Genomic DNA, 23,190 nt, shown 5'->3' with positions numbered 1-23,190 from the left:
ACCCACCATTTGCTTCAACGTGGATGGAACTGGAGGGTATTATGCTGAGTGAAGTAAGTCAGTCGGAGAAGGACAAACATTATATGTTCTCATTCATTTGGGGAATATAAATAATAGTGAAAGGGAATATAAGGGAAGGGAGAAGAAAGGTGTGGGAAATATCAGAAAGGGAGACAGAACGTAAAGACTGCTAACTCTGGGAAAAGAACTAGGGGTGGTAGAAGGGGAGGAGGGCGGGGGTGGGAGTGAATCGGTGACGGGCACTGGGGGTTATTCTGTAAGTAAATTGAACACCAAGAAAATATGAATTTATTTTTATTTTTTTTTGAAAAAATAAATTTAAAAAATAAAAAAAAAACAAATCCTAGAGGAGAACACAGGCAACACCCTTTTAGAACTTGGCCACAGTAACTTCTTGCAAGATACACACATAAAGGCAAGAGAAACAAAAGCAAAAATGAACTATTGGGACTTCATCAAGATAAGAAGCTTTTGCACAGCAAAAGACATAGTCAACAAAACTAAAAGACAACCTACAGAATGGGAGAAGATATTTGCAAATGATGTATCAGATAAAGGGCTAGTATCCAAGATTTATAAAGAACTTATTAAATTCAACTGCAAAGAAACAAACAATCCAATCATGAAATGGGCAAAAGATGTGAACAGAAATCTCACAGAGGAAGACATTACCCATGGCAATTTACACGTTTAATGCAATTCCTATCAAAATATCATGGACTTTCTTCAGAGAGTTAGAACAAATTATTTTAAGATTTGTGTGGAATCGGAAAAGACCCCGAATAGCCAGGGGAATTTTGAAAAAGAAAACCATATCTGGGGGCATCACAGTGCCAGAGTTCATGTTGTACTACAAACCTGTGGTCATCAAAACAGTGTGGTAACGGCACAAAAAGAGACACATAGATCAATGGAACAGAATAGAGAATCCAGAAGTGGATCTTCAACTTTATGGTCAACTAATATTTGAAAAAGGAGGAAAGACTATCCACTGGAAGAAAGACAGTCTCTTCAATAATTGGTGCTGGGAAAATTGGACATCCACATGCAGAAGAATGAAACTAGACCACTCTCTTTCACCATACACAAAGATAAACTCAAAATGGATGAAAGATCTAAATGTGAGACAAGCGTCCATCAAAATCCTAGAGGAGAACACAGGCAACACCATTTTTGAACTTGGCCTACTAACTTCTTGCAAGATAATCCACGAAGGCAAAAGAAACAAAAGCAAAAATGAACTATTGGGACTTCATCAAGATAAGAAGCTATTGCACTGCAAAGGATACAGTCAACAAAACTAAAAGACAACCTGGGAGAAGATATTTGCAAATGACATGTCAGATAAAGGGCTAGTTTCCAAGATCTATAAAGAACTTAGTAAACTCAACACCAAAGAAACAAACAATCCAATCATGAAATGGGCAAAAGACATGATCAGAAACCTCACAGAGCAAGACATAGACATGGCCAACAAGCACGTGATAAAATCCTCTGCATCACTTGCCATCAGGGAAATCCAAATGAAACTCACCATGAGATACCACCTCACACCAGTGAGAATGGGGCAAATTAACAAGGCAGGAAACCACAAATGTTGGAGAGGGTGTGGAGAAAAGGGAACCCTCCTGCACTGTTGGTGGGAATGTGAACTGGTGCAGCCACTCTGGAAAACCGTGTGGAGGTTCCTCAAAGTGTTAAAAATAGAACTGCCCTATGACCCAGCAATTGCACTGCTGGGATTTGCCCCAAAGATACAGATGCAATGAAATGCCAGGACACCTGCACCCCGATGTTTATAGCAGCAATGTCCACAATAGCCAAACTGTGGAAGGAGCCTCGGTGTCCAACGAAAGATGAATGGATAAAGAAGATGTGGTTTATGTATATAATGGAATATTCCTCAGCCATTAGAAATGACAAATACCCAGTATTTGCTTTGACGTGGATGGAACTGGACGGTATTATGCTGAGTGAAATGAGTCAATCGGGGAAGGACAAACATTATATGTTCTCATTCATTTGGGGAATATAAATAATAGTGAAAGGGAATAGAATGGAAGGGAGAAGAAATGGTAGGAAATATCAGAAAGGGAGACAGAACATGGAAGACTCCTAACTCTGGGAAACAAACTAGGGGGGGTGGAAGGGGAGGAAGGCAGGGGGTGGGGTGAATGGGGGACGGGCACTGAGGGGGGCACTTGATGGGATGAGCACTGGGTGTTATTCTGTATGTTGGCAAACTTAACACCAATAAAAAATAAGTTTATTATTAAAAAAATAGGGGACTAAAATAGGTTCAACTAAACATGAAATAAGTGGTATTTATTATTAATAAGTAAAAAATAAACACTATGAGATACCACCTCACACCAGTGAGAATGGGGAAAATTAACAGGGCGGGAAACAACAAATGTTGGAGAGGATGCGGAGAAAATGGAACCCTCTTACACTGTTGGTGGGAATGTGAACTGGTGTAGCCACTCTGGAAAACTGTGTGGAGGTTCCTGAAAGAGTTAAAAATAGAACTGCCCTTCGACCCAGCAATTGCACTTCTGGGGATTTACCCGAAAGATACAGATGCAATGAAATATATTTTTTTTAAAGAAGCCAGGTTAGGTACCAGGGGCTGGGGAATCTAAAAGGAGACCCTGACAACATAAACAATATCTAATAACTCACCTGTAAAGTTAATCCAGGCCAACAAAATTACGAGGGTCGATCCAATGTGGATCCTCTGGGGAAATTTGAGCCTTAAACATTGTTCAAGTGTGAAATGACTCAGTAACATGAAGGAAGGGATTCAGAAGAAGCCTCCTTTTATTATCAAGAAGAAAGCATTTGGCACCCTGGGACCCACTTCTCAGCACCCCTCTCCCTGCAGGAACTGAGGCTGTGACTAGATCTGATGGGGAGGGGTCTCCATGAGAAAACAGGAGTCAAGGTGGAGGGGGAACATGGTGGAAGGAAAGAGTACTAAATGGAAGTAGTTTATGGGGCGTCCAGGAGTCCCCAGAAATAGACTTTCAGTGGCTGATCCAGTCTGGCTGTATGGGCTGAGGACAAGGCTGAAACCCAGGGAAAGGGGTTTCACGCTGTCTTCTGTCCCCATTGGGAGTCTCACGTGTCAGAACATGACCTGGACCACCCATTAGTTTGGATGGGCTGTTGTGAGGAGGTGTCAGGGAGAGGCCTGTGGACCTGCACAGCTTCCCCTGAATGTCCACAACACCAAACTTTCTCATGAAAAACATCAGAAAAGTACACTGTTTTCTACCTCTCTCTCTGTGACTCTGCACCTCTCTCTCTCACACACACATACACATTCACAACAAACAAACATGTGGGCTGAATCATTTTTCATAAGCATGTGTAACATACAATAACATGAATCACAATCCACTACATTTGCTGTAAACTTGGCACCTCTCATTTTTTTTCTAAAATTGTTACTTGTTTTGTAAATATTACATGTGTTCACCAATAAATATGCATGATTGGGGGCCAAATTATTAAGCCAAACACATTTAGTCTTATATTTTGGGGATTATGTAACATATTCAATTTAGAAGTAATTACAATGCTTTTTATTTGTTTATTTATTGGTTGGTTTGTTTATTTATCCATGTCATGCTTCACATCAAAAATGCATTGTGGAAATATCTTGATATACCTTTCTAACTTTCTCAGTGAAGAGACACCTCTCATATTATAAGATTTTATTTATTTATTCATGAGAGGCATAGAGAAGAGAGAGTGAGACAGAGAGAGAGAGAGAGGCAGAGACTCAGGCAGACGGAGAAGCAGGCTCCATGCAGGGAGCCCAATGTGGGACTCGATCCCGGGAATACAGTATCATGCCCTCTGACGAAGGTTGGAGCTAAGCTGCCGAGCCACCCAGGGATCCCAAGAGACATCTCTCAATAACAGAGATTGATCATGAATTCATAGGGAGAGAGGTCACTCAGTACAGAGAATGACCTGATACAGAGTAGAAGGGGATGTATAGAATGAGTGGAGAATTTAAAGAATTTGAGATTTTTTTAGAAATTGAAAAATAAGTTTTAATGATTTTATTAATTTATTTGAGATAGAGACATAGAGAACAAACAGTGAGGAGGGACAGAGCCAGAGGAGAATCAGACTAATGGCATAGATGCGCAGCCCGATTGGGGTCTATTCCAGGACCCTGAGATCATGACCTGAACTGAAGGCAGGCAGACACTTCACCAACTGAGCCCATAAAAATATAGGTTTTAAAATAAATTTCCAAGAATTGTATCTTACAGATATAATGAGGTATGACTAAGAAATAATATGTATATGTATGTTGTACAACATGAGGATCATGATCACATCCAGAGTAGTGATAGGTCCAGATGAACAAATGTCCCCTTTTGTTCAGGATTTCACATTCTTTCCTCTCATATGGGACACCGGTGACCATGGATCCCCTTCCATCTGAACTCCTGCAGCACTGAAGAGAGATGGATATGCTCTCTTGGAATAGGAGGTCATGGAAAGGGCCCTGGGGGGAGTCTCAGTGAGTGATGCTGGGCTAGCCTCTTTGGCTGTCAGTGTCATCACATCTGTGCACTACTGTCATCCACATAGTTCTTAACTTAGGGACTTACACCTAGGAATCACTTCTGCAAGCATAGGACACAGGTTTGTAGGAAGCTGTGACAAAGGACATTCCCTTTAGAAACTAACAGTTGGACGTCCAACCGACTGAGCCACTCAGGCACCCCATGACAGCACATTTTGTCTCACATCCCCACAAGCCTGGAGGATGTGTGAGCACGGAGGCTATGGTAATGGCACTGGCAGTAATAATCAGCCTTGTCCTCATCCCAGAGCCCAGTGATGGTCAGGGAGCCTGAACTGCTGGATGTGGAGCCACAGAATTAATCAGGCATCCAGAAAGATCAATTACTATCATCATAGATGAGGAAATTGGAATCTGTTCCTGGGAATTGTTGGTTCTAGTTCAGAGCATAAGCCCCAAGTTTAGAGCTGCTTCCAGAGCAGGAGATGGTGACCCTCTGGCCCAGGGCCCCAGACACTGAGGGCAGCTGAGTCAGCACAGACTGGGCCCAGGACCGTGCAAGGGGCAGAGACACAGAGAGGGTGATGCTGGGGTCTGGAGACAAGAGGAGGAAGCAGGGACTCACACGACCTCTCAGGGCCCCTTCCCCTGTCCCCATATCCAGTCACCTGTGCAGTGAGGAGGAGAGGGAACCAGGCCACGGTGGAGGTCATCCCTGATCTTGTCTTCTGTGGTCTCACAGCTGAGCAAAGCCTCCCCTCATCTCTCCCTTCCCTTCTTCATCCTCTGAGAGAGGTAGGGGCCATCCATGCAAATGAGACCTCAGCTCCTTGACACTCCCTGGCCCTGGGTAAGGTCCCTCTGACTGAGGATGACTGGGGGATGGGCAAGGGGAGGAGCTGTGTTAGACAAAGTGATGGAGATCCAGAGATCACAGCTGAATCCTGAGAAGAGGACACAGTGGTGGCAGGTGGCAGGTCCCAGCTCTTATCACTCCTCAGTGTTCAGGAAATGGCCATGATCTTACCCCTGGTGTCATATCCAGACATACCATTGTGTGAAATGGTGACTAGACCCCATCAGGCATGACTACTGTCACTCCACTGCTTGATCTCTGTCCCTTTCTTTAGGGGCTTGGCCGGTGTCTCCTCATGTGGCCTCCCATTCCCCTGAGGACAGAGTTTATGCTTTACTGAGACTCTTCAGTTTGAGTCTGCCCATGACTTCTTTGGTTTTCATGGATGAGGACTGAGTTGGGATCTCTTATACAAACTCCTTTAATGATTCCTGGGTGTTTCCATGGTTAAGCATCTGCCTTTGGCTCAGTGCATGATCCTGGAGTCCTGAGATCAAGTCCCACATCGGGCTCCCTGCATTGAGCCTGCTTCTCCTTCTGCCTATGTCTCTGCCTCTGTGTGTGTGTGTGTGTCTCATGAATAAATAATTAAAATCTTAAAATTTTTTTAAATTTTTATTTATTTATGATAGAGAGAGAGAGAGGCAGAGAAATAGAGGGAGAAGCAGGCTCCATGCACCGGGAGCCGGACGTGGGACTCGATCCCGGGTCTCCAGGATCACGCCCTGGGCCGAAGGCAGGTGCCGAAACACTGCGCCACGCAGGGATCACAAAATCTTAAAAAAATTATATAAAAAACTCCTCTTTAGATCAGGTTCAAGTCCAGCACAGTGCCAGAACCCTAGGGACACATGGTATTTTCTATGTAGGATGCTGGGTCTTTCTTTTTATTTTATTTTATTTTTATTTTTTTATAATTTTTATTTATTTATGATAGTCACACAGAGAGAGAGAGAGAGAGGCAGAGACACAGGCAGAGGGAGAAGCAAGCTCCATGCACCGGGAGCCCGATGTGGGATTCGATCCCGGGTCTCCAGGATCGCGCCCTGGGCCAAAGGCAGGCGCCAAACCGCTGCACCACCCAGGGATCCCGCTAGGTCTTTCAATTAATATGAGTCCTCCCTGGTTTGCAGAGCTCTCCTTCCTCTGAAGTTCCAGTTGCTTTGAGGAGACAAAAACAATTCTTTTGAGGTGACTTTGGAGGCTAACGAGTCACGGACTAAAAATCTTTCTCATTTGTCACTAGTCCCAACTGCTGAAGCAGAAGTTCTCCCCACACACTGTGGGCAGTGATTCCCTCCAGGATCTGTACTCCCAGCACACAGACACAAGGCTGCAGGAGCCCTACCACGTGAGGCTGTGTGTGCTACCAACTTCAGAGCATGAGGGACAAATGCTGGAACATCTAGGAGGGTAGTTGTGACAGTTGCAGATGCTCTGACAGGGAGCCAGTGACAGAGTGTATGTATTAGTCATCACTGAGCCTACAGTGTACTTAAAATTGATGCATGTTATTAAACAAAATTCAGCTCAGCAAGATGGATTTAAAATCAATGCCAAGATGAAGATGCAAGTACAATCATGCATATATTTTTCAGATATCTGTGCTTATTTCAGGGAGAATATAAAGTAGAATTTGTCATTAAATGGATGGAGAGAAAAACAATGGAAAAGAATTTTCTGTTCTCAGTGAATAGTTGTTTACACTTTTTTCTAAAAACATCTTATTTATTATTATTATCATTAATATTCATATTAATATTATTTCATTAATGAGTTTTCTTTAATGGGTCTTACCCTGCAGGTAGGAAAGCATCACATCTTTCCCAGTGGAACCTGATGAAAGGCCTGTTCCTATGAACTTTATAGCCATCACATTCATGGAATTACCAGGAATAGATTTTAGGATGGAACTACTTGGGGTCAGATTTTTTTCTCTGGGATGGACACATCTGAAGTTCCTTTGCCTTGTGTACAGCATATTCAGGAGAGAGGAAGTGCTCATTCAGTCACCAATGACTAGAATGAGTTTCTGTTACCCAAGATCATCTCTATCCAGAAGGTTCTGTCTAATGCCCCACAGCTGAGTGATGGAGAGGTGGAGATAAGAGGGACAGTGTCCCTGAGATCATACACCCTTTGTCTTCCCAAAAGACAGACTTTCCAGCAGAGGTCCAGCCTGGCCAGAGGTGTGCCTGACATGACTGAGGCAATGACAGCCCAGCTCTGAGAGCACAGGGAGGGTGTGTCCCATGTCTTCATGGGCTTTGAGCTCCATGGGAGCAGCACTGAGGCTGGGGTCCAAACATGAGGGTACTGATCAGTCTCAGGCAATGATTGGAGCTCAGAGATGTTTGGAGGCTGAGCTTCCCATGAGGACAGAGACCCACCCTGGGATTCCTGGAATAAGCCTCATCACAGGGAAACAGTTGCTTAGGGCACAGCCTAGCTGCCCTGGGGATGGGCCCCAGTCACACTTGATGTCTCTGGGGTTTCCAGTTAATGGGGATTCTGCAACCTGGATATTGTAACGTAGACTGCTGTGTGAGCACAGGTTGACACTGACTTCTGGAGAAACAGAGAAGTCCAGAAACTTGAGTCCAGGAAACTATACATCCAGAGAGAAGAGAGACCTGTGTTTGTGTGTGTCTCTCTGTGTGTTTGACCAAAAATGAGGCCAAGTGGACTCTTGTGGATTTTGCACACTCTCAGGGATCTTTTTCCATATCTAGGGTCCTGGATTCTGGATTTTAAGCCCAGTTTCTCAAAGACCTTCTCCATGGGGAAGGATTGGTCAGGCAATGAGAAATCGTTAGAGCGCAGACCCCTTAACATGTCCCTGAATCAGAAGTCCAGGTCTTATTGAGTGACAGAAACAGGAGGAGAATATGAGAGGTTGCTTACAGCTCTACTTTCTGGTCATTCTACCCCCAGAGATGGACCATGGCGCCTGGAAACTACAGCAAGATCATTTCTGGCTTCCTCTGAAATACTGACATGGAGTTAGAGATAAGACCTGTAGTGCTAGAGGGAGACCAAAGCTTGAGGGACAGGGGAGTAGATGGGAGAAGAGGAGAGAGAGGTGGGTGTGTTGTCACGGAGAGTCTTCAGGATCTGGTCCAAGCTCATGTGTAGCTGGTTCAGAGAGGAGACTGTGTCTGTTACTAGGGTTCTAGCCAATTTATCCTTGCTTATCTTGGCCAGACCCCAAGGGGATGTGCAGTTGGGCTTTGATACCTCCTCTGTCCTGTCTTCCTGGGATGTTATATGCTGCCTCACTTACCATTCAAACATGAGTGTCTCTTATTCCTTAGTTTAATGGCAGGTCATTCTGCAGAACAGTGCCCCCCAAATGTGTTTAAAAATTAGTGTCTCACTGAAAAATGAAAAATCGGAGACAAGGCGTGTGGACCAGGAGATTTTGTCTCACTTACTCATCATCTGAGACACTGTGAGTAATGGTAGTTGCTCCCACTGCCATGAGCGGAGGCACAGTAGTAGTCAGCCTCATCCTCAGGCTGCAGCCCAGAGATGAGCAGGAGCCCTGCATTGGCCGAGGTGTCCTTGGATCCAGAGAAGCGGCTGGGGACCCTGGAGCCCTGGTGCTTATCTGAGTCTGAGTGGTAGTACAGGAGGTACCAGAGAGGGCTCCCTGGCTTCTGCTGGAACCAAGTTACAGAATAACTGCCAACACTGAAGCCACTGCTCAGGGTGCAGGTGAGTCTGGCGGATGATCCCAGGGATGCAGAGAGGGAGGGCGGCTGGGTCACCACAAGCTGGGACAGGGAACCTGCAAACACAGACACTCATGGGTGATGGGGAAGAAAAAGTAATTTTCCTCCAAAATAGTAGCAGTGCTCCTACACAGATTGGAGGGCTTTCCTGTGTCCCCAGAGTCTTTTATCTACCTGTGCAGTGAAAGACGAGCAAGAGGAATACTGGAATCCATGCCATGGTCACATTGCCTCTGGTCCCACTGTGAGCTGGGCTGCCCCAGGCCCTCTTTTCTCCTCCACCCTCTGCCACAGGAGGGGCTGCCCATGCAAAAAGGCTCTATCGTGTGACTGCTCAGGCCCGTCTGAGTTCTGGTGCTGGAGCTCAGCTCACACTACACACTGAGGAGAATGAAAGCATCCTTCACCCTGGGGAGGCCTGGGAGGAAGCACCTGCTGAGACCATACACAGGTCCCTGCTCAGGGGACTCTGCTGGACCAGAGGGGACATAGTTGCTGAGTCCCAGCAGGAAGCACAAGGGTCAGCCCTCAGGCTTGAGCTCCTTTGAATGAATGGTCCTCCCTAAGCCATTGACTAGGGACCACAGGTCAGTCCTACGTTGCCCCTGCTGGTTGCAGGACATGTAGCCCTAAAACCTGAGATCACAGCTGGTTTCTGTATCTCAACATGTCCCTGTCTATTTACATAATTCTGCATAATTTCTAGATACAATGATTCCAGTACAAGTGCCCAATTACTTTGGTATCTCATTCCAGGAAAGAGTCCCCATCTTTGGGAGATGCAAGAATGTTCATCAATGTCAGCTTAAATTACTTAAATCCCAGAGAAAATACAGTAAACATCATATCACTTCATTGGAATGTAACATAGATTACACATTCATTGTAAGTTTTTAAACTATTACACATTAAAATAAGAGTTTAACCTACTGTCACATAAATTGCATTGTGTTTCAATCCTTCATTTGTTGCAAAATAAATGGTTGCACTAATCGGTATCATGACAGAAGCATCACGCATGTCATTTGCAGTTGCTGTGTTCACAGCATGTTAAACTGTGAAAAAAATACAGTTCGATGAGAGACTCCATTCTCAGACATTTATTTACTGCTTCCATCTTCTCCTTCTCCACGTGAAGGACCTTACCATGTGTCAAAACGGAAGTCCTGCTCCATCATTCTACAATAGATTAGCCACTATGGGATCTTTTCAAAGAAGTTTGCTTGAAGAGGTACATATTAGTATTTCTTAACCTTAAGATGGGTTTTACAAAATTCAACCTTATATAAACAAATGACAGTTGTACTGAAACTGAGTAGTGAAACGTTAGCAGATGTTCATTTGCTCAAGGGAATTGTCTTCTGTGCTCCGTTAGTTGTCTATGTTCCAGCTGCTCCCTCTGGATTTTTCATCCAGTAGCTGGAAGCTAATCATGTCCTATTCTTCATCCCTCACGTGAACCCATGGAATCCAGCCCATGATACTGTCACCTTTCCCAAGGAAATTCTAAGACTTTCTTTTTTTTAAGATTTTATTTATTTATTTATAGAGACAGAGAGAGAGAGGCAGAGTTACAGGGAGAAGCAGGTATCATACAGAGAGCCTGATGTGGGACTCGATCCAGCGTCTTCAGGATCACACCCTGGGCTGCAGGCGGTGCTAAACCGCTGCACCACCAGGGCTGCCCTAAGAATTTCTCTTGTCCCAATATCTGGTTCTTAGCTCACATCTCCTCTCCAATCAACTCAGACCTCCAAAAATAACAAGGTACCCAAGCAGAAATCGTTACATTTGCCTCAGATCTACTCCTTTTCATGGAATTTGTGTTGAGGTGAATTCATATATTCATTCAACAAAACCAGTGTTGAATTTCTCTTTGGTGTCAGGCTGGCTGTTGAGCTTTGTAGGTAAGTAATAACACACATAAACAAGTGGGGGAAAATATCAAGTGTTAGACACACAGTGAAAACAGTTACAGAGAAATGAGTCCATGTGGCTGATGCTACCAGGCCAGTGATCAACCTGGGAATATGGAGCCAACTGATGACTGCTGAGACCCCATCACCTCAACTCTGAACTTCTCCATGCTCTCTCGGTCCACAGCCTGCCCTTGGCCTTCACACCTCCTTGCTCCATTCCAGGTGCCTGGGTGCAGGTACCCAGCTCTGCTCACCTGCTGTTAGTTTCCAACACTCTAGGGAGCTTCTGAGGTATGAGCTGAAACTGGCCCCTGTTCTCACAGGGCAGGGAGGAACCAAAGATTCAGGTCACTCTATCTAGGTTAGTAGGTGGTTGTTTTCATAAACAAAGGGGACTTACATATGAGGCTTCTCTTGGGCAGCAGCACAACAAAAGGATGCTCATAAATGGCCAATAAATCATGAGCTTATGAAGAGGATTTCACTGGGTTGAGGCCTGTATACATCACATAAACACCACATCACTATCTCAAGGCTCTAACCTTGAAGCAGACTATAGGAGCAGGAAAGACCAGCAGAAGCCACCACCCACAGACAAGAGGGGGCTGGGGATCCCTTGAGTGTTCTGGTCAAATTCATGGGGCATGGTGTGGACACATCATTTGGATGGCATTCCTTGGCACATGGCCATGCAGAGATCCTCCTGTGTTCTGTCCATAGTTTTCCCATTTTAAATCCTTACTAGGAATTTCTGATTATGGCTCCATTTGGAGGCAGGTGATAAACTGCTGGAGGGGAAGGGGCAGTGATATGGCCTGGGAGGTAGGTGCTGGTCTCTGGGGAGACAGGGACCACTCTCCTTACATGAACTGTGATGACGTGGAGGAGAGATACAAGGGCCCAGGCCATACAGAAGCACTTGGTCCCTCAGGTCCCAAACCAAGGCTGAGATCCCAGGTCTCATTCCCTCAACATAGTGTTGAGCTGGGCTTGCACATTCATGCACGTCTAATCTACTCCCTCTAAGTTTGGTATTTGACAAAGATGAAGGCACAGACTGAGAAGTCAGTTCTCTCAGATTCACAGCATATGCTTCGCCCTCATGGCTGCACATAGACCCTACTTCTCACACACAGATATGGACTCCCCGGTTCCTGCACCAAAGCCTGTTTATGTAACTCACATGCAACTCCTTGAAATTCCTCTGGTCCCACTTCATATTTCTTAGGTGTCCCCACAGGACTCCTGCCCTTCTTGTCCTTCCATAGAATGCACCCCCTGATTCTACTACCCTGGAGCCTACCCCAAGCCCTATCCAAGTTCTCATCTTCCATGGCAGAGTCCTTCAGCTTTCACTCAGCAGACACCAACAATGTACTTCCCTTGGGCCAGTACCATCCTTGGCACTGGGGTGAGAAGGGAAACAGACATACCAGTTCTGCCCCATGAACCCTCAGTCCTTCCCAGGAATCACTCCCTACAACTAACTATTCATTTGGAATGTGCCCACCTCTGGAGGAGGAGACACTTCTGTGACCCCTGGGGGTCACAGAGCAGACCCCCAGGACTGTGTCTCTCAAGACAGGCACTGATGTGGATCCCACAGGTGTCAGGCATGACTTTAGACACTGTAAAGCAGGACTGTGGTTCCTACTCGATGTCCCTGTGCTCTCCAGCAAAGGCAACAAACACGACTGGTCACAGATGTTGTCAGATGACACACCTGACAGATCTGAGCAGGGTCCTGCCCCACAGAGGTCTGCGGGGTCATTGACATTGCCAGCACCCCTCAGGTTATTGACCCTCCTGAGCCCACACAGTTCCCTGGGGGTCAGAAACATGTCACCTCAGGTTGTGAGGACTCCTGCACTGAAGCCAGAGCCTGGTCCTGCTTTCTGGAAACATCCGTGGCCTCTTCAGAGCTGTGGGTCTCAGTTTCCAATGTGGGGAATCCCATGGCTTTGGTTTGGAATCATGGCAGTCAGGAAAGTTGGCTGTGGTAGGTGAGGGCAAGTTGTGAACAGATCCGGGATTCAGAGGGAAGGGAAAACACATGAACTGAACTAAAATATCATAGTCAGTGCGGGTGACAGCATTCTGACAAATGGTGTAAGAATGTCATTCTGTCTGCCATTATGCTTGAAAATAATAGTAATAATAATAATAGTAATCACCATCATCATCATCACAGTAGGACAGTATTGTAGTCTGGCAGCTGCCATAAGAAAATTACACAGAATGAGTGGCTGAAACAAGAGAAATGTGTTTTCTCAGAGCTCTGGAGGCTGGAAACCCAAGGTCATGGTGGCAGCATGTTTAGTTTCTCCCAAGTCACCTCTCCTTGGGTTGCAGATGGTCAGCTCCCCACTTTTTCCTCCCATGGTCTTTTCTCCCTGTGCACACACCATACTGTCCTATTACTTCTTATATGATCAACACCTTATGGGAGCCAGATCCTATTCTTGAACTCATGGACCCTTAATTAAATTATCTCCTTGAAATCTATTTCTAAATATACTCACATTTGGGATGAGAGGTCTTGGCATTAAATGTGAGCAGGACACAAATATGTTCAATAACACCAAGAATTAGCATAAATTGTTAATGATAAGGTTATGTTAAAATATGATAAAATATATAAAGATGGGAGGACATTTTTTGCAGTATAACTTGTTTATATAGTTCTGGAGTTTGGATAAGTAATTCTGTAGTTGTAACAAAATAGACATTACCTAAAATGGATCATTTGAATCATTGCTTAGTGTTCAGCTGCATGGCATTAGGCACATTCAAATGTTTACCACTACCACCTGTCTGAACTTTTGCATCATCCCAAACAGAAACTGTACCATGAAAGGATACCCCTTCCTCCCCTCCCAACCACTCCTGTAATGGAATGAGGACTAAATGAGGAGCCCAGGGATCCAGGTGCCCAGGAAAATGCAGGGAGTAGCACAAAGTAGAGAACATCTCCCTTAATTTTTCCCATGCCATACTGTTAATGTAGGGTTGTGTACATGGATTTTCTAGGACCAGAAATAAGTTTAGTCCACATGCTATGTAAAATTTTAGAGGATTTTTCTAGCATATTTGTTATTACTTCTCATGATGTCTTCTGGCTTTGACCTTGTATGAGTGAAGATGTTTGATCCCTGTATATGTATGTATGTATGTGTATATATATATATATATATATATATATATATATATACTGCATTATAATATATACACATATATACACATATATCACATATATCACACATATATCAATTTATAACAAAGCTATACAAACATTTCTTTTTAAAAAATATTATTTATTTATTTATTTATTTATTTATTTATTTATTATGAGAGAAACAGGGAGAGAGGCAGAGACACAGGCAGAGGGAGAAGAAGGCTCCTCACAGGGAGCCCGTTGTAAGACTTGATCCCGGGGGATCCTGACCTGAGTCAAAGGCAGATGCTTAACTGCTGAGCCACCCAGGCATCCCAAAGCTATACAAACATATATGAATGTATATACACAGATGCATTTCCTCTCTCCTTGTGTATATATCTATATCTATCTATCTAATCTATCTATCTTATTTATCTATCTATATATCTATCCATCTGTCACCTACCGAGAGAGAACACACACACATAGATGTATTCTACTTTCATTCATAGCCATCTAAGTTTTGTAATGTAGGGGCCAGACCACGGAAGCAGGGAAAGAAGGGAGTAGAAAAAATGAGATGCCCGACCACTTGTGCTGAATAACAGAAAGAGAAGTGTTAAAAGGTGCCCCTCACATCCTTTCATTTGCCAAAAGGACCCCTTGTCCAGTGACTGAAGAGGGTGAAAGGGAGAAGTATCCAGGTCATCAGGAGATATCTCCAGAACTCAGCTAATGGGGCCTCAATTTTAGCTTCATCTGTTAGGAAAATCCTTGTCATCTGTCACTTTTTCCTCCTCATTGAATCGACAGTTCTCCAAACACTGTGGGCAGTGATTGCCTTTTAAGATTGGTCCTCCCAGAACAAGGCCCCAAGTCTACAGGAACCCCGCTACCTGAGGTTGTGTGTGGCATTGAACTCAGAGCACAAGGGGTAACTATTTGGGATGTTCTATGAAGGCAGGAAAAAACAACTGCAGATGGTCTGACAGGGATTGAGTGACAAAAATTATGTATTAGTCACAATTGAGCCACCTTGCACATAAACTGGAGTGCTATTTTATATAAATTTGATTCAATTGCAATGATGCTAACGAGAACATGCAGGTACAATTAAAAGCCAGTTTGTACATTTATGGTTTTGATAGGAATTACTTTTGATTGAGTAATTGGTAAAATAATCATAATAGTAATAGCAATAGTATCAATAATGGCTTTGGTAGGCCTCACATTGAACTGTGAAAAGTGTAATATATTTCTCTATTTTATGTATTGACTCAATGTTGTTAGGTTTATGGTTTCTGCTATATGTGTCAAATTTTCTTGTGTTAGAGGGTCATAAAATGTGTTCATATTTAAAGAAAATACCTACCTATATTCTCTTTCTCCATGTATCAGTAGTAGTAGAAGCTAAATGTGAATTATTTATCTTTTGCCAATATATGGAATTTCTAGACAGTTGGATCCATAAACATGTTTTAGAAACAGTCCAGCCATGTTCACAGCCACAGATCATTGAAATGGTGGTGCCTCAGATAAGAGTAGGGTCACCCTGGATGTGATGTTAGCCACAGGCAGGCAATGGACAGAGTGAGAGGCTGGCAGTAGTTGGATGGAGGAGGGCTGAGTCTTCATTCCTTCAGGGTATGGAGCACTGGGTCAAGATCATTCCATATCTACTCTCTGTGGTCAGCCTCATCTTAGGACAGGATCCCCTCAGGAAGCATTCATTCCCTGACAGACCTGAAACCAGAGGTTCTTTCTGGGATGCTATAGGACAAGAATTCCCAGGGCCACATTTCTGGGGCTTCTTCCTGGGTGCTTTTCTTGCCAGGACACACTATTTGTTTCTGTGTTGCTGCTTGTTCTTCTCTAGAGGATATAGTTCTTGAAGTCTGGCCCCAACATGGTGGATGGACATGTCTTCAGAGTGTGGAAACAGGAACCTACAAGATAGAAAAAAATAAGCGGAGAGAAGATTTAGGGTCCCTGCTCACCTTGTTCAAAGCCTAAGTCATGTGAGGATTCGGAGTACAAAGCCCAGGACCCCCAGCAGGGTTAGATGAGATAAGTTCAGTAAAGAGACTCATCGAGTTTGGGAGCCACTATATCTAAACATAAACTGAGAAGAAAGCCAGGATGTCTCTATACTATGTGGTGAGGGGGGGGGGCTATAAGGACATGGGTGACCAACTCATTTATCATCTCCTCATGTGACCAGATGAGGAAACGCTCTGAAGATTTAGTAGTCAGAATGATAAGTCAAATTTGTTAGTACTGCAGGTTAGAGATTATTCACTATGGGAGCCTAAGAAGGTGGGATCTCATATCCCCAGGCCTGGGGCTTTGAGAGCCCTGGATTCCAAGGGATTTGTGAGCCAGGGATGTCTGGCTTGAGTCTCAGGTGATAACAAGAGCTGTTGAGGCAGTGTGAGGCACAGACAGAAAGAGAACCTGGATCCCAGAGTGCATGGTTGTGCTAACAAGCCCAGGGTTGGAGGAAATATCCCAACACTGATGTGTCAAAGTCACACCATTCTGTCCACTGCTGTTGCTCCTTCCAGGCAGTAAAGGGTGGCTTTTTGTCTTGGGATCCCAGTCCCTGATGGAGGCTGGATCAGTTGGGTGACATGAAGAGATCTGTGAGCAAGGGGCAGGGTCCACATTACATGGACTGGGGCAGGACTGGGGTGGAACCCCTGCCAGAGCTCAAGAACCATTTATCTGGTTGGTGAGTAAGGTCCAGGAGGATGAGGGGAGTCCAGGTTGTGGTTGGTACAATCTGAAATTTTGAGCCTTAAAGCCCCAACTAGGGCACACCTGCCTCACACCTTACCCAATTCCACATCCTGAGGAAAGAGTCGGGGCTGTGATGGTTAAATTCTGTGTAGCTTATGTAGGCATGGGAGCCAGGTGTTTGGTGGACCATTATTCTCAGAGTTTTTGTGAATATATGTTTCAAATGAGATTAAGTATATGTATATTTATATATATATAAATGTTGGTGGTTTGTTTTTTCTCTACTGAATGTCATTTATTTCTGAATATTGTCTTTATAACTTGAAGCCCAGATTGAAGCACTTACATGAGAAGCATCTGTTATTAATTCCTAGAGCAAGAGGTGGAATCAACAATGTTGGTCCTCTGACATCTCCACTGAGTAATTTCTATCTCTGAGAGTCTACCTTTGAAAACATGAACATGGGGAGAATAGTTTATCAAGTCAAAAATTTAACAAAAGGAAAAGATACAACACTGTCAAATCATCTGTTTCCAGGAAAAGTAAGGGTCTTTAGAGATCTTACAATAGAAGTCAGCCCCTGAGTAACATCAAAGGTGATGTCCCCAGGCCAAGAGAGTGGAAAAAGAGATTTTGTCTCAATTCTCCATGGGTCCAGAACACTCCAAAAGCTTTAGCACTATCTTGGCATATCTAACAGCAATAGTCACCTTGTATGTGTTCTCCTGCTGGAGGTCAGTGATACCTCAACACTTGAATTAACCAAAGCACCTTCTGATCCAGAAAAAAACAGGTGATCAAGGATCCCTGGAGTGTATAAGTGTATATGACTCTAGTTTGAATTTCAGAAGAAACCAGGGAGTGTTACCTGGCTTCTTCTGGTGACAGTATCATCTATCTATCTATCTATCTATCTATCTATCTATCTATCTATCATCATCTTTTTTTAAAAAAAATTATTTATTTATTTATTTATTTATTTATTTATTTATTTATTTATTTATTTGAGAGAGAGACAGGCAGAGGGAGAATCAGGCTCCACGCAGGGAACCCGACATGAGACTCAATCCCGGGTCTCCAGGATCAGGCCCTGGGCCCAAGGCTGCACTAAACCACTGAGCCACCCGGGCAGGCTGCCCTCTATCTATCTATCTATCTATCTATCTATCTATCTATCTATCTATCATCTATCTATCTATCTATCTATCTATCTATCATCTATCTATCTATCATCATCTATCTATCATCTATCTATCTATCTATCTATCATCTATCTATCTATCTATCTATCATCTATCTATCTATCTATCATCTATCTATCTATCATCTATCTATCTATCTATCTATCTATCTATCTATCTATCATCTATCATCTATCTCTCTATCATCTCTCCTAACAATGATGCCACTTCTTTTTTTTAAATTTTTTTGCTGGATTTCAATTTGTCGATGTATAGTATAACATCCAGTGCTCATCTCTTCAATTGCCCCTTCAGTGTCCCTCACCCAGTCACCCCAACAACCTGTCCACCTCCCCTTCCACTACTCCTTGTTTGTTTCTCAGAGTTAGGAGTCTCTCCTGCTCTGTCATCCTCTCTGATATTTCCCACTGATTTTCTCTCCTTTTCCTATAATCCCTTTCACTATTTCTTATATTCCCAAATGAATGACACCATATAATATTTGTCATTCTCTGATTGACTTATTTCACTCAGCCTGATACCCTCCACTTCCATCCACGTCAAAGCAAATGGCAGGTATTTGTTGTTTCTAATGGCTGAGGAATATTCCTTTTTATAAATAGACCACATCTTCTTTGTCCATTCATCTTTCGATGGACACCAAGGCTCCTTCCACAGTTTGGCTATTGTGGACGTTGCTGCTATATACATCAGGGTGCAGGGGTCCTGCCATTTCACTGCATCTGTATCTTTCAGGTAAATCCCCAGCAGTGCAATTGCTGGGTCATAGGGCAATCTATTTTAACTCTTTGAGGAAACTCCACACAGTTTTCCAGAGTGGCTGCACCAGTTCACATTCCCACCAACAGTGCAAGAGGGTTCCCTTTTCTCCACATCCTCTCCAACATTTGTGGTTTCCTCTCTTGTTAATTTTCCGCATTCTTACTGGTGTGAGGTGGTATCGCATTTTGGTTTTGATTTGTATTTCCCTGATGGCAGGTATGTGGAGCATTTTCTCATGTGCATGTTGGCCATGTCTATGTCTTGCACTATGAAACTTCTGTAAAATTCTTTTGCACATTTCATGACTGGATTGTTTGTTTCTTTCCTCTTGAGTTTAATAAGTTCTTTATAGATCTTGGATACTAGCCCTTTATTTGATATGTCATTTGAAAATATCTTCTCCCATTCTGTAGGTTGTCTTTTAGTTTTGTTGACTGTATCCTTTGCTATGCAAAAGCTTCTTATCTTGATGAAGTCCCAATAGTTCATTTTTGCTTGTGTTTCCCTTGCCTTCATGGATGTATCTTGCAAGAAGTTACTCTGGCCAAGTTCAAAAATGGTGTTGCCTGTGTTCTCCTCTAGGATTTTGATGGATTCCTGTCTCATATTTAGACCTTTCATCCATTTTGAGTTTATCTTTGTGCATGATGTAAAAGAATGGTCTAGTTTCATTCTTCTGCATATGGCTGTCCAACTTTCCAAAACCTTTTATTGAAGAGACTGTCCTTTTTCCAGTGGATAGTCTTTCCTCCTTTGTCAAATATTAGTTGACCTAGAGTTAAAGGCCCATTTCTGGGCTCTCTATTCTGTTCCATTGATCTATGTGTCTGTTTTTGTGCCAGTACCACACTGTCTTATTGATCACAGTTTTGTAGTACCACCTGAAATCTGGCATTGAGATGCCCCCAATTCTTGTTTTCTTTTTTAATATTCCTGTGGCTATTCGGGGTCTTTTCTGCTTCCACACAAATCTTAAGATGATTTATTCCGACTCTCTGAAGAAAGTCCATGGTATTTTGATAGTGATTGCATTAAACGTGTAATTTGCCCTGGGTAATATTGACATTTTCACAATATTAATTCTTCCAATCCATGAGCAAGGAGTATCTTTCCACCTCTTTGTGTCTTCCTCAATTTCTTTCAGAAGTGTTCTATAGTTTTTAGGGTATAGATCCTTTACCTCTTTGGTTGGGTTTATTCCTAGGTATGTTATGCTTTTGGATGCAATTTTAAATGGGATTGACTCTTTAACTTCTTTCTTCAGTCTCATTCTTAGTGAATAGAAATGTCATTAATTTCTGGGGATTGATTTTCTACCCTGCCACACTGCCAAATTACTATATGAGTTCTAGCAATCTTGGGGTGGAGTCTTTTGTGTTTTCTATGGTCAGTATCATGTCATCTGCAAAGAGGGAGAGTTTGACTTCTTTGCCAATTTAAGTGCCTTTTATTTCTTTTTGTTGTCTGATTGCTGAGTCTAGGACTTCTAGTACTATGTTGAATAGCAGTGGTGAGAGTGTACATCCCTGTCTTGTTCCTGATCTTAGGGGAAAGGCTCCCAGTGTTTTCCCATTTAGAATGTTATTTGCTGTAGGCTTTTCATAGACGGCTTTTAAGATGCTGAGGAGTATTTCCTCTATCTCTACACTCTGAAGAGTTTGGATCAGGAATGGATGCTGTATTTTGCCACATGCTTTCTCTGCATCCATTTAGAGGATCTTGTTTTTTCCCTTGTTGATATGATCTATCACATTGATTGTTTTTAGAGTGTTGAATCAGCCTTGCATCCCGGGGAGAAATCCCACTTGATCATGGTGAATAATCTTCTTAATGTACGGTTGGATCTTATTGGCTAGTATCTTGTTGAGAAATTTTTCATCCATGTCCCTCAGGTATATTGGTGTATAATTCTCCTTTTTAGTGGGGTATTTGTCTGGTTTTGGAATTAGGGTGATGCTGGCCTCATAGAACGAGTTTGGAAGTATTTCATCTCTTCCTATCTTTCCATACAGCTTTAGTAGAACAGGTATGGTTTCTTCTTTAAACGTTTGATAAAATTCCCCTGGGAAGCCATCTGGCCCTGGAGTTTTGTGTCTTGGGAAGTTTTTGATGACTGCTTCAATTTCCTCCCTGGTTATTGGCCTGTTCAGGTTTTCTATTTCTTCCTGCTCCAGTTTTGATAGTTTGTTGTTTTCCAGGAATGCATCCATTTCTTCTAGATTGCCTAATTTATTGGCGTATAGCTGCTCATAATATGTTCTTAAAATCGTTTGTATTTCCTTGGTGTTGGTAGTGATCTCTCCTTTCTCACTCACGATTTTATTAATTTGAGTCTTCTCTCTCTTCTTTTTAATAAGGCTGGCTAATGGTTTATCTACCTTATTAATTCTTTCAAAGAGCCAAATCCTGGTTTTGTTGACCTGTTCTACAGTTCGTCTGGTCTCGATTTCATTAAGTTCTGCTCGGATCTTTATTAGACCTCTTATTCTACTGGGTGTAGGGTTTATTTGCTGCTCTTTCTCCAGTTCCTTTAGGTGCAATGTTAGCTTATGTATTTGAGTTTTTTCCAGTTTTATTTTAAGGATGCTTGTATTGCAATGCATTTTCCTATTAGGACTGCTTTTACTCTATCCCAAAGATTTTGAATTGTTGTATCCTTTTTAAAAATCTTTTTGAATGGTTGTATCTTAATTCTCATTGGTTTCCATGAATCTTTTGAATTCTTCTCTAATTTCTTGGTTGATCTTTCATCTTTTATCAGGATGGTCTTTAACCAAATTCTTCCAAATTTCTTCTTGTGATTGAGTTCAAGTTTCAAAGTATTATGGTCTCAAAATATGCAGGGGACAATCCCAATCTTTCGTATCAATTGAGTCCTGATTTGTGACCCAATATGTGGTTGCTTCTGGAAAAAAGTTCCATATTCACATGAGAAAAACAGCTGGAAAGTGAGAGTTTTCATGGAAAGATGGTAAGAAAGACACTTTTATTGAAGAGATTGGAAGCTATTTATGGTAGATTTACTGAGTTGTAAGCAACTTAGAATCAACTGCACATTTTTAAATGTTTTAACTTGATACATTTTGAGAGTTGTAGAGACACATGAAATCATCCTCATCATCAAATTGATGAGATAGGGTTAAGAACAGCCCACCCCAAGATGGTCTCCTTTGCCTTGGAAATTATTTTGAGATAAAAGTGTTCACTACTCCAGCAACCCAGCAAAAGCTTTTCTATTCCCCTCTACTACCTGTTTGTATCAAGAACAGAGCTATTAGCAGAGATCTCTGTTTACCTAATAAAAATATCTGCATAACAGGGCATCATCTGTTTTCCATACATCTCTTCTCACATACCTGCTTATGGACTTCCTTCCATTGTATCCCCAGACCCCTTTCCTTGTCCTTTGCTCAGGATATCAGATAAGCTTCCTGTTGTATGACTATCTTTTGAATTTCAAATGTGTGTGGATTCCTCATCAATATGAAACTAAATTTGTTAATGTCCTGTTCATCTGTTCCTTGTCAGTTTGATTCTTCTTCCAGCCTGAAGAACCATGAAGAGCCAAGGAAATTCTTCCTCCCTGACAGGTGGCATACTGGGCAGGACACTCGAACTTGCTGGACGTGGCTTGACTCAGAGGCAAGAGCTGAGATCCTGGGACATCTGACATAATCAGATGAAGTTAAGTCAGCAGAAGTTAAGATTTCTTAAGTTTATAGCCCCCCAGAATTTCTGTCTGTTGATTCTGATGAAGGCAAGTGTGGCAAGAGGCCTTTTTTTCTCTCTTTCTAAATTTAGATTAGCAGGAGAATATATTGTGGAACCAGTTTGTTCCTTGGGCTTAGTAACTCTTGGTAAAAATGAAGTAATTCTTGGTTATTGATCCATTTCCTCCCAGCAATAGCCTTTGTTTTTCTCTGTGTCTCTAGTGTCATGTGTCCTATAAGGGAATTACTATGGGGCAGATGGCTGATAAATGTACTAAAAGTCTTCTGTTGGATTCGCTCCACAGATCGATGAGTTCATAGTTCTCATAAAACTGAGATCAGTTTGGATAAACTATAATGTGTTTTGCTGGCTGTTGGTAAGGGAAATCTTGGACGCCAAAGTGCAAAGTTGCTGGCATAGGACAAGTGCTTAAAAGTTCTTAGAACACTCACTTCAAAAAGACTCACCTTAATTTGGAGGAATTGCCAGTTGGCCTGCATCATCCCCACCTTACTCTTGTGACCTCCTGCACACACATC

General features: G+C 42.8%; 1 protein-coding gene and 1 gene segment (V, D, J or C); both read right to left on the bottom strand.

The window, feature by feature from the left end:
• LOC119869150 (immunoglobulin lambda-1 light chain-like) overlaps positions 1 to 23,190 on the bottom strand; it is a 1,083,218-nt gene that overhangs the window by 870,087 nt on the left and 189,941 nt on the right. The gene's annotated exons all lie outside the window — the stretch shown is intronic.
• Positions 400 to 9,380, bottom strand: LOC119866226 (the record flags this gene model as incomplete). The annotated part of the segment is given in 3 exon segments: positions 400 to 411; positions 8,918 to 9,216; positions 9,335 to 9,380. Coding segments are annotated over 3 exon segments (357 nt in total), but the record flags the coding sequence as incomplete, so codon positions are not given.

This window comes from Canis lupus, chromosome 26 (genome assembly GCF_011100685.1).
Source record: "Canis lupus familiaris isolate Mischka breed German Shepherd chromosome 26, alternate assembly UU_Cfam_GSD_1.0, whole genome shotgun sequence".
In the NCBI taxonomy this organism is placed as follows: domain Eukaryota; kingdom Metazoa; phylum Chordata; class Mammalia; order Carnivora; family Canidae; genus Canis; species Canis lupus.
Note: the sequence above shows the minus strand (reverse complement) of the source record. Positions and strands in the feature narration are given on the sequence as shown.